General features: G+C 40.6%; 1 protein-coding gene across 4 annotated transcripts in view; it reads right to left on the bottom strand.

Moving 5' to 3' along the window:
* The window catches only part of LOC132806133 (tropomyosin alpha-4 chain-like), a 105520-nt gene that overhangs the window by 16372 nt on the left and 76662 nt on the right, over nt 1-12486 (bottom strand). For 2 of the 4 annotated variants that reach the window (XM_060821229.1, XM_060821249.1), the window contains 4 exons: nt 10910-11043; nt 5724-5841; nt 3390-3460; nt 266-341 (listed from right to left, as the gene is read on the bottom strand). In XM_060821229.1, coding sequence (XP_060677212.1) covers nt 266-341; nt 3390-3460; nt 5724-5841; nt 10910-11043 — 399 coding nt within the window. The remainder of the gene's footprint in view (nt 1-265; nt 342-3389; nt 3461-5723; nt 5842-10909; nt 11044-12486) is intronic. The other 2 variants (XM_060821221.1, XM_060821239.1) reach the window with 1 other exon arrangement.

The following is a 12486-nucleotide window of genomic DNA, read 5'->3' as shown; positions in this document are numbered from 1 at the left end:
GACCAACCCGGAGGAGGAGGAGGAGGAAGTACGGGGGCAAAGGTTACCTCGAGGCCTTAGAAAGTATTGAAGCCACATCTTGATCTCAGAATTCAGCTGCTATGGGTCTCCACTGGGAAGAAAACCAAAACACACAACTACCAGGAAGCAGAGCAGCAGCAGCAGCAGAAGTTGCAAGGAATGTAGCTTTAATATTTTCTCACACAGAAAACAGATGATGGAAAGAGTAAACAGAAAAGAGTTAGTGGATTTCGGGGAATAATACCTCTTCCTCTGAGGCCATTAACGATTTCAAGCTCTGGTCCATTACTTTAAGCTCCTCTTCCAATTGCCGTGCCCGACTGAGTTAATCCACAGTAAGGGAGTAGAACAGACAAATCCCGGGCAGTATTCAGCATGCAATTCAACAGGGGAAAAGAAAACCATGTGCCCACTATCGTTAGTATATTCATCAAATTATACAGAATAACAATGGAATTGAAATATCTACTGAAACAGATCCAAAATTAGAAAATTAAGTCAGTGTAAAAAAACTCCTAGATTGCCTAATTCAGAAGTAGCTTAAAAGCCAGAACCTTTCCTGCCCACATAAAGCCTCTGTTTATTCAGAATTTGATAGACTTAAGTTACAATGAGTCAAAAGTGATGCATGCAAAATAGGTCGAGTGGCAGGCATACAAGGGCAGGAGGTAAAAGTGCTCTTCACTACTGGACTGGTTTTCAATAATTGAGAAACATAATAAGAGCACATTAATTTCCCCAATAATCTGGCAGGAAAGTGCGTGGGCCAGACAGGATTCTGATTCTGAGTGGAGTTAGTCAAAAGGTTGAAGATGAAGATGATGTGTATCCAGCTAGGTGATGAATCTTCACAAGATTACAGGCTGCAGATATTTGTTAGTTATCGAGAGCACATCCAGGGTGGCTGTTTGGACAAGGTCAAAGTGAACAGTTGACACTTGGGGAGCAAGTGTAATAATTATGTTTAAGGCAGGAAACTAAAGGAAGCAAATTTTCAAAATGGAGCTAACACCAAAACTCTCCATCTGTGTAATTGCACAGTTAATTTGTGAAAAAATAACAAAAGGTTTAAAAAACCACCAGCATACTGATCAGAGTTGATTATTTTGAAGAGCAACTATATTTACTTTCCAATTCAATGGCTAACTTGATGGGTTTACTGAAAAGAAACCTGCTCAAATCAAACCCAGAAATCTTAGACTCTGGTTTGTCTCATTTCAGTTCTCAAGTGGAGATGGATCTGATGCAGTAATTATCTCAATCCCAGATGAGGAGATGTTAGATTACTGATGAAGTGAGACATGTTGCTGAAGCTCTGTGTCATACAATCATCAGGACAAAATGTCAAGAATGCAAAATTTCAAACTGTTTCAACAATGTATATAAATTACATTTAGTTCCATGCTGCTTTCTCCATGACAATATCTCAGCTAATCAGAGAGTTGTTTTGCTAACCATCAGCATCCCATTCTCCTTTTAATATGCATTGTTGTGATCATATGATATTGGATTCTTTTGTTTGCCCTGCAAGACACATAGCTTTGGTAACTGATCTCTCTTCTCAGTAATATTTAAGATGTTAGACTAATAACCCTGTTGACTTAACCATCATTTAATAAAAATGAAACATGCACAGCAGTTACAGAAATGGATTACACTCTCGGTTTGAATAAATTCAGCAGTAGCAAAATTCAGAGTACACATCACACTCTATTTCAAATCCTATCAAATCACAGCAGCCTGCCACACCAATCACCACCAGCAAAATGAATAACCGCAAAACCCTCTCCCTTGAAGATCAGCTGGAGCATGCAACAAGTACATAGCTGACGGGCTGCCAATTGCTCACTTAGCAACCATGCTTTAGAAATTTATGCCCACCATGTTTGTCAAGTACCTGTAAAATACTCCAGCTGGTGTGTTATCAATGGACACGTTTTAGGACGAGACAGAGAAATAAAAGCTAAACCAAGACGTTTGAGGGAGGTGGAATTTTTCAAAAAGTCCAAGCTACATTAATTGTAGCTATTCATTATCACCTTCAAAAGGTTTTTATCTAGTGCGGAATTGTTCAGAGTTTGGGACAGTCCTAAGATCAATACTATTAATTGTTGTTGGGACTGGCAGAAAGGCCTTCACTTCACTGGGTTTTTGGGTTTGAAGGGGTGCACAGTAAGTTTGGATACAGAGAGAGAAAAAAAAAGGATTGATAAAAATCAGGGCATAAAGAAAAACTAGGGCTTTTGCTCCAATCAACTTGCCTTCCCCTCAGGTTCCCACATTTTAACCACTTGAACACAGAGGTATGAATAAAGGCCATCAGATCTGGAGGGTTAGAACCACAAACTGCCATATGGGGAGGAAAATAAACCCTCAATATTCTTCCCAAAAAGGCTGTTAATTGTACATCAAGATAATTCTTGAATCAAAAATAATTTTTACTGATTTGGGAAAACAGAAGCCAGGGGTGGGGTAATAAAGAGGGGCTGCAGAAACACGGTGTGCTAAATTTGCTTGCCTGCTATCAAAAGAACCAAATTTTGTACGTTTTAAATTAAGAAGAACGAACATGAGGATGAAGTTTGAATCTCATCCCCTCAGTATCATTGATGGCCCAGTGATACATGTCGAGACTCCTGTGTAGTAGTAGTAGTAGAGGGGGAGGGGAGTAAATCAATGGATCGATGCTGCTCCCAATGCATTCAACTCAATAGAAAGAGAAACACAAACTTCAGTTTTGGCAGGATTTTCTTAATAATGAGGATTTTAAACAAATGTAACTTTCATTCAAATACAGAGACAAAAAACTGTAAACCACAAGTAGTTAAGACCATAAGAATAGGAATGGGCTGTTCGGCCCCTCTAGCCTGCTCCACCATTCATTAGGATTATAGCTGATCTGACATTCCTAATATCCATTTCCTTGCCTTTTCCCCATTACCCTCAATTCCCCAACTAATCAAAAATCTTAGTCTTAAATATACACAAGACGCTTGAAAAGAGAACAGGTGAAATGTTACAGAGGGTTGGCAGGAATGTGAATTGTATGTTACAATCACATCAGCCACCTTTAGTGAACGGAGAGCAGGTTTAAGGGGCTAAATAGCCAACTCCTGCTTCTTGCATGCATATGCTTTAGCACATGAAAGCATTTCTTCACAATGCATATAATTCTGTTCTAATATTGCCAGAGTACTGGTCATGAATTTGCTAAGGACTAAAATAGGAAATTCAATACAGTGAATCATTTCTTTGAATCAAGACTTTCCTACCTATTCCATGTGCAGTATTCAGAATCTATATTATCCAGAGGTTATTTCCAGCAAACAACCTCTGCAAAACCAAACATTTACAGAACTCAAACTTACCTTTCTGCCACCCTTGCACGCTCCTCAGTTCGCTCCTGATCACATTCAAGAACAACGAGTTTTCGTGCCACCTGAAAGAAGCCAAGAAAAGCTGAATGCTGACCAGTATCTGACTTCACATTACCTACCCTCTTAATATTGCCTGAAAATGAGACCTGCCAATACCAGTTTAAGGAATAAAAGAATGACTAGAGAAAGATAAGGGCTAATCAAGAATAGTAGTGGGAAGTTATGCGTGGCATCCAAGGACATGGGGAAAGCACTAAATGAATATTTTTCATCAGTGTTCACACTGGAAAAAGACAAATATTGTCAAAGAGAATACTGAGATACAGGCTATTAGGCTAGACAGGATTGAGGTTCACAAGGAGGTGGTGTTAGCAATTCTGAGAAGTGTGAAATAGACAAGTCTCCTGGGCTGGATGGGATTTATCCTAGGATTCTCTGGGAACCAGGCAGGAGATTGCAGAGCCTTTGGCTTTGACCTTTGTGTCGTAATAGTGCCAGAAGACCGGAGGATAGCAAATGTTGTCCCCTTGTTCAAGGGGAGTGGAGACAGCTTTGGTAATTATAGACCAGTGAGCCTCACTTCAGTTGTGGGTCAAGTGTTGGAAAAAGGTTCTAAAAGATAGGATTTATCATCTAGAAAAGAATTGGTTGATTAGGGATAGTCAATACAGTTTTGTGAAGGGTAGGTTATGCTTCACAAACCTTGAGTTCTTTGAGATGGTGACCAAACAGGTGGATGGGATAAAGCAGTTGATGTGGTGTATATGGATTTCAGTAAGGTGTCTGATAAGGCTCCCCGTGGTAGGCTATTGTACAAAATATGGAGGCATGGGATTGAGGGTGATTTCAGGGTTTGCATCAGAAGTTGGCTAGCTGAAAGATGACAAAAGGTGGTGGTTGATGGGAAACATTCATCCTGGAGTTCAGTTACGAGTGGTGTACTGCAAGGATGTGTTTTGGGGCCACTGCTGTTTGTCATTTTTTATAAATGACCTGGATAAGGGCGTAGAAGGATAGCTTAGCAAATTTGTATAAGACTCTAAGGTCGGTGGAGTTGTGGATAGTGCTGAAGGATGTTGCAGGTTGGAGGGACATTGATAAGCTACAGAGCTGGACCAAGGGGTGGCAAATGGAGTTTAATGAGGAAAAGTGCAAGGTCATTCATTTTGAAAGGAGCAACACAAATGCAGAGTACTGGGCTAATGCTAAGATTCTTGGGGTGTAGGTGAACAGAGAGATCTCGGTGTCCATATACATAGATCCCTGAAAGTTGCCATCCAGATTGATAGGGTTGTTAAGAAAACACACAGTGTGTTAGCTTTTATTAGTAGAGGAATTGAGTTTTAGAGCCACGAGGTCATGCTGCAACCGTACAAAACTCTGACGCGGCTACACTTGGGAGTATTGTGTGCAGTTCTGGTCACCGCATTATAAAAAGAATGTGGAAGCTTAGGAAACGGGTCAGAGGAGATTTACTAGGATGTTGCCTGTTATGGAGGGAAGGTCTTATGAGAAAAGGCTGAGGGACCAGAGGCTGTTTTCATTACAGAGAAGGTGGTTGAGAGGTGACTTAGTTGAGATGTATAAGATAATCAGAGGGTTAGATAGAGTGGACAGTGAGAGTCTTTTTCCTCAGATGGTGATGGCTAGCATGAGGGGACATAGCTTTAAATTGAGGGGCGATAGCTATAGGACAGATGTCAGAGGTAGTCTCCTTAATCAGTAATAGGGGCATAGAACGCACTGCCTGGAACAGTAATAGACTCAACTTTAAAAGGAGAGTTTAATTGGCCATTAGATAAATATATGATGAAAATGGAGTAGTGTAAGACAGGCTTCAGATTTGTTCCACAGTTTGGCACAACATTGAGGGCTGAAGGGCCTGTACGGTGCTGCAATGTTCTATTGTTGTTAGCAATCAACCCTGAAATCTCAGTCAGTGGGCATATCCATTGAACCACAATCCATGGAAGTTAGTGACTTGATTCGAGTTAACCAATCTCAACCAGGATTGTGCTCCTATTAAGCTCACCAGGCTGAGCTTGTCAGAAAAGAACTTGGCCAGGGTTCCTCTTGATCACTGTGCTCAAAACGTGACTGAAATATCCTTCTATTTGACCCACTCTGCTTTCTGCTTCTCAAACCAAATAGTGAGCATGAAGCTTAACTGGAATATCACTTTGATGTTCAGTCTAACATAACAGAATAAACTTCTTGCCTAGGTTTACACAGCAAAAATGTTCACTTGGAAGAGATACCAGACAACCCTGGAATAATACAACAAAAGTGAAGGGGGGCCCGACAACAGGGGAGGAAAAACATTACCTCTTCGTATTTACGGTCTGCCTCCTCTGCAACATGTTTAGCTTCCTTCAGCTGCATATCTTGCATTTCTATTTTCTCCTCAGCCTTTAAGACTTTGCACTCCACAACTTTCATCCCTCTGCAGAAAAACAAATCATCAGCACCGGTATATCAGGGAGATGCACTGGAATCAAAAAGGCAAAAATACACTATAAATGAAACCAGAGGGAAGAGGAGGAAAAGCGTTGTGCGGATCAGTGAATGTGTATTGGAAATCTCTGATCCACTCTAAACACTGGTTCAGGCAGCTAAATTATGGCTCCCTCTGGGAGCATAATGCTTACTGTGCACAACTTATACTCAAGCATACTTTAAAAGGTGTTCAATCAGAACATAAAACAAAATGACACCAAATCTCATAACAAGCCTATATCAGCGAATGAAAAGATTAGTCAAAGATGTTCAGGGGCTGTTTAAAAGAAAAGTGAAATAGTGGGTCAGGAATCTGATTACATATACACAATACAGGTGAAGGGCTACAAACTTCAAAAGCTGTCTTGTCTCTTCTGGCCAAGACATTGATGAACTCGAGCTTACTCCCTTTCACCTTCCAAAAGTAGCAATAAAACAAAAGGAAACAATAAAGACGCTGCCTTTAATGAGGGTATCATAAGAAAGAGGCAAGGTGAGTAAAATGGAACTGATGCACAGATTTAAATGAACAGAAGAGCAGGCCCAAGAGAACAGTTTATTCACGTCCTGTGTAAAAATAACCCGTGTGTAAAAATAACCCATCTATTCAGAGTACAGATTAAAGGATAACTTCTGCCAGCTCACCTTTAGATCACAACTCAGATTATAACTTGATTTTGTGAGAAATTGAAGAAATCTCAGCCTCCATACACACAAAAGGATATACTTGCTTTGGAGACTAAATAGGTCCCCAGCATGAGGAGACTGGAATATATTTTCTGGAGTTTAGGAGAATGAGGCAGAAGCTGATTGAAACACACGAGCATCTGAACAAATCCAATAGATTAGATGGTAAGTGATTATTTCCATAAATTGGGAATACTGAATAATAAGAGAAATTATTCAGGACTAGGGCAAGGACCAAGTACTTCACTTAACAAATCATAGGAATTTTCACTCCAGAAGGCTGTCAGTGCTCCATTGTTGAATATCTTCAAGGCTGGATGAACAAATAGACAAGTTCTCAGGGAATGAAGGGACATACTAAGCAGGTGGTAAAGTGGAAATGAAGCCCAAGGTCAGCCATGATCGTACTGAATGGTGGAACATGCTGAACCAGTTGTGTAGTCTACTCCTGCTTTGTGTTCCAAATTTTGGCAGAGATTTGCTGGTGCATTCTATCTATACTACATTTCTAATTTAAGATTCTAACTACTGAAACTAAAGGCATAACTCATGTAATAGAACTCCATTACTATATGTTCAGCAATATACAAAAGATTAGTCTGAGTTTCATTACTGCAGCTATTAACTTCACACAGCTAAAAGAACTAGTGTTTTAAAATTCCATTATTAGAAAACAAGACCATAATTTTATTAGGTTTAAAAACAGTGATGGAAAAGATAAATAACATCTAAAAGTTAAAGTTCTAAATTGGAGGAAGGCTTATTCTGATGGTATTAGGCAAGAATTTTTAAAAGTTGAATGGGGCGAATGTTTGCAGGTAAAGGGATGGCTGGAAAATGGGAAGCCTTCAAAAATAAGATAATGAAAGTCCAGAGACAGTACGTCAGGGTGAAGGGCAGGCTGATATGTGTAGGGAGTGCTGTTGGACGACTAGAGAAATTGAGGTTTTTGTTAGGAAAAACATGGAGGCATATGCAGGTATTAACAGCTGGGATCAAGTGAATCCCTATAGGAGTATAAAGTTAGTAGGGGTATACTTATTAAGGGAATCAGGAGGACAAAATGGGATGCAAGATATCTTTGGCAAATAGGCATAAGGAGAATCCAAAGGGATTCCACAATCACATTAAGAACGCAAGGATAACTAGGAACAGAATAGGGCCCCTTACAGGTCAGAAAAGGTACCCGTGCATGGAACTGCAGGAGATGGGGGAAGATATTAAATTAAGATTTTGCATCAGTGTTTACTGTGGAGGTGGTTATGGAAGACATAGAACATGTGGAAATAAATAATGACATCTTGAAAAAGTCCATATTACAAAAGGTGGTGGTGCTGGATGGCTTAAAATGCATAAAGATGGATAAATCCCTGGAACCTGATCATGTGTACCCTAGAACTCGGTGGGAAGTTAAGGTGGAGATTGCTGGGCCCTTTGCTGAGATATTTGTATCATCGATAGTCACAGGTAAGGTGCTGGAAGACTGGAGGTTGGTTAATGTCACACTACCTTTCTTAAACAACGGCAAGAACAAGCCAGGGAACTACAGAATGGTAAGCATGACATCGTTAGATGGGAAAGTTGAAGGTAATCCTGAGGGACAGGATTTACATGTATTTAGAAAGAGAAGGACTAATTAGAAATAGTGAACATGGCTTTGTGTGTGGGGAATTATGTCTCACGAACTCTTGAGTTTTTGAAGTAGTAACAAAGAATTGACAAAGGCAGAGCAGTGGACATGATCTATATGAACTTCAGTAACGTTCCTCATGGTACACTGGTTAGCATCATTAAGATAAAATAGAACATAGGGAGAAACTAGTCATTTGAAAACAGAACTGGCTTGAGAGTAGAAGTCAGAGGGTGATGACGAAGGTTGCTTTTCAGACTGGAGGCCTGTGACCAGTGATGTACCACAAGGATCGGTGCAGAGTCCACTGTTTTTCATCATTTATACAAATGATTTGGATGTGAACATAAGAGGTATGGTTAAGAAGTTTGCAGGCAACACCAAAATTGGAGGTGCAGTGAACACTGAAGGTGGTTACCTCAGTACAACAGGATCTTGATCAGATGGGTCAATGGGCCAAGGAGTGGCAGATGGAGTTTAATTTAGATAAATGTGAGGCGTTGCATTTTGTAAAGGCAAATCAGGGCAGGACTTATACACTTAATGGTAATGTCCGGAAGAGTGTTGCTGAACAAAGACTTTGGAGTGCAGGTTCAAAGCTCCTTGAAAGTGGAGTCGAAGGTAGAGAGGATAGCAAAGGTAGTGTTTGGTATGCTTGGCTTTATTGGTCAATGTATAGGAGTTGGGAGGTCATGTTGTGGCTGTACAGGACATTGGTTTGGCCAGTTTTGGAATATTGTGTGCAATTCTGGTCTTTCTGCTACAGGTAAGATGTTGTGAAACTTGAAAAAGACTTACAAGGATGTTGTCAGGGTTGGAGGATTTGAGCTGTAGGGAGAGGCTGAACAGGCTGGGGCTGTTTTCCTGAAGGGGAGGGGTGACCTAGAGAAGTTTATAAAATGAGGGATAAATAAACAAGGCCTTTTCTCCACGGTGGGTGAGTCCAAAACTAGAGGACACAGGTTTAAGGTGAGGGAGGAAAGATTGGAAAGGGATCTAGGGAGTAATGTTTTCATGCAGAGGGTGGAGTGTGTATGGAACAAGCTGACAGAGGTGGTGGAGAAGGCTGGTACAATTACAACATTTAAAAGGCATCTAGATGGATGTCTGAGTAGGAAGGGTTTAGAGGGATATGGGCCAAATGCTGGCAGATGAAACTAGATTAATTTAGGATATTAGTATGGTATAGATAAGTTGGACCAAAGGATTGGCTTCCATACTGTACATCTCTACAACCATTCATCTGCAATAGCCCAGGAACTAAATTCCCGAGTTCCTTTGGAAAGTTTGCCATTCTTGACTTGGCTTTAAGATCTCATCAGCACGGAGGTCCTCTTTTGCAGCAGCATCCGGGTATTCCGACAATCAGCGTCTTAACTGACAAAGTTACTTTGTCAAACAAACCGAGCGGAGATGAGGGCGAAAGCAAACACTGCAGATGCTGAAGATTAGAATTAAGAGTGTGGTGCTGGAAAAGCTCAGCAGGTCAGGCAGCATCTGAGGAGCAGGAGAGTTGAAGTTTTGGGCAAAAGCCCTTTACCAGGAATTCCTGAAGGGCTTTTGCCCGAAATGCTGATTGAAGAACTTGGTCTTAACTTTTTTTCCTCATCTACGACTTCTGTCTTTAATACAGACACCATAGTAAGTTGATTTACAAAAAAACTTTTCTTTTTTTTGTAACAATACACAAAAAAAATGATTTTCTAATTATCTTCACTTACTGTCCTCTTCAAATTGAACAGAGTATTTAAAGCTAAAAATGCTATTGAATGGACTGCAAGGCACCTAATGCCCAGAGATTTGTACACTGTTCACTGCCTGTTAAAAACGTGGATGCGTGTGTGTTGGGTAAGAAGAATGACAGTCTAAGAACAATTATTGAAAACATACACATACATATAGAGACACACACACACCTGCAAACAAAATCCAAAACAGCAATTCTACATCTAAAACCCAACAATAAATTCTTCTCCTATTAACAAATTTGGTATCGTGGTTCCTGTATCACTCACATATACTTGCTTCTTTAGGATCAATGTTTGATTTTGAATTTATTCAAATTCTTACCATACAAGAGCACCAGAAAGAAAAGCTCTGTCAACATGCTTTCATTCCTATAATTCACTTATCAAGGAGGCAGAAGAAAATTCAAACTTTGAATTACTGAAGTACTATATTAAGAATTTCTAAATTTCCAGAATAGAGTTATGTAAATAGAACTGTTACCTTGTACATACTGCATTGACACAGCTGTTTATCACTGGGGCTCAAGTCATCCTGGACTTGATATGCTAACTCTATTTCTCTGCCCACATATGCTGCTAGACCTGAATTTCTTCAGCACCATTTTTATTTCAGTTTTCCAACATCTTCTGTATTTGCTTTTTTTTTGCTTTTATTACACTGGTATAGTCAGGAGTGTCAGACAGTCAAATTGGATCCCAATCAGCTGAATCAAAATTATTTCTGGAATTTCAACAGAATCTTACTAGCCCCAGTTGAACTAAAATCCTGCCTCACACACAGACATTTAGTAAATATTTATACATGTCTTTTTGGGAGTGACGGGCTGAAGGGTAGAAGAGAGGGGGAAGAGGGAGGAAAGAAAAAAAGATGCTTCTTTTCCAGATCAGACAAAAATTCCCAAAATGTGACAGATGGACAGACAGACACAGACAGACGTGTAGCCTCCTACCGTTCACTCTCATCTGCTGATTTTTCAGCCTCCTCCAATTTCTGCAAGGCAGCAGTCAGACGCTCTTGAGTGCAATCCAACTCTTCTTCAACCAATTGGATACGTCTATTCAAGGAAGCCACTTCACACTCCGCCTAGATTTAAAAAATCCACACATAAGTGAGAATGACTCAAAGAAGTTATAGTTATCCTTTAAGAAATAATAAAACAATGTGAACATGTTTTGGAGGTACTGTTAACTAGCCTGCTGGGATTTATTTGTGAATCACACTTACTTCAGCTCGAGTTAAAAAGGCAAAAATTTAGTAGAGTAGCTTTTTGTCATTTCTACCATACACAACTGATACAGTTAAAATAAGAAAGCATTCCTCCCGTACCAAGGCTGCTACATGGACAGCCCAAACTACACAATCGTACACAGCATAAAGTGTAAAGCAGGGCAAAAACACACAAGTTACAGATTAAAAGAAGAATGAATATACAGTGTTCGAGCAGCATTTTGAAGTTGTGCAAAGAACATCAGATGGGAAAGAGTCCGATCATACTGTGTGAAGGAGCCCGATGGCTTGGGGTAAGAAACTGTTGCACAGTCTGGCCGAGAGAGACCAAATGCTCCGGTATCTTCTACTGGATGGCAGAAGGGAGAAGAGTTTGACTGAGGGGTGTGTGGGATCTTCCACAATGCTCCTTGACTTTCAGAGGCAGCATGTGGAGTAAATGTCTGTAACGGAGGGAAGAGAGACCTGATAACCTTCTCAGCTGTCTTCACCTATCTGTTATAGGGTTTTACGAACCGAGCTGGTGCAATTCCCAAACCAGATAATGAATCAGCAACTCCGGGTACTCTCAATGAGCCCTCTGTAGGATGTGGTGAGGATTTTTTTTTGGTGGTGGGTGAATTTCAAATCATTCTGGCACATTTTCAAACAAGGCAGCTCAGTAGAATGATCATCTCCAAGCAAGTGCAGCAAAGGCATTACAACTCCAGACTTTAAAATAGTAAATCACATTTCTCAATATAGATTTTTTAAAAACCTTGCAAAAGTCTGTGGAAATAAACATGAAATTTAATAGGGTTGAATAAGGCAGATGGGATTGCCGAGTTTGGTCCTCCAACAGTAAGGAAGGAACATTCAAGACTGTTTGTAATGACACATCTGCGGCCTTCTCCATTCCCACAGTGGATCAGACCATAAATTGGAGAAACACCTTCTCATCTTCTGTCTAGGCAGACTACAGCCTGGAGAACTCAATTTTCCAATTTCAAATAACTTCCATCCTCGTCCCAGTCTCCCTTTTTCAGCCCCACCCCCTCCCTTCCATTCCTCTGACTCACCTTTCCTTCCCACTCCTGAAGGGCTTTTGCCCAAAACATCGATTATCCTGCTCCTTGGATGCTGCCTGACCTGCTGTGCTTTTCCAGCACAACTCTAATCTTGCTCCCTTTCTTCCAGCCACCAGCCAGGTTCATTCCTCCCATCAACCAATCAGGTCTTATCTTCTACCTGTGTGCATCTATCCCTAGCTCACCACTCCGCCCCTCTCCCCCACACCATCACCACCTGCAGCTCCCTTTA

Source organism: Hemiscyllium ocellatum, chromosome 1 (assembly GCF_020745735.1).
Source record: "Hemiscyllium ocellatum isolate sHemOce1 chromosome 1, sHemOce1.pat.X.cur, whole genome shotgun sequence".
Classification (NCBI taxonomy): Eukaryota; Metazoa; Chordata; class Chondrichthyes; order Orectolobiformes; family Hemiscylliidae; genus Hemiscyllium; species Hemiscyllium ocellatum.
This window is presented reverse-complemented; position numbering and strand designations above follow the sequence as displayed.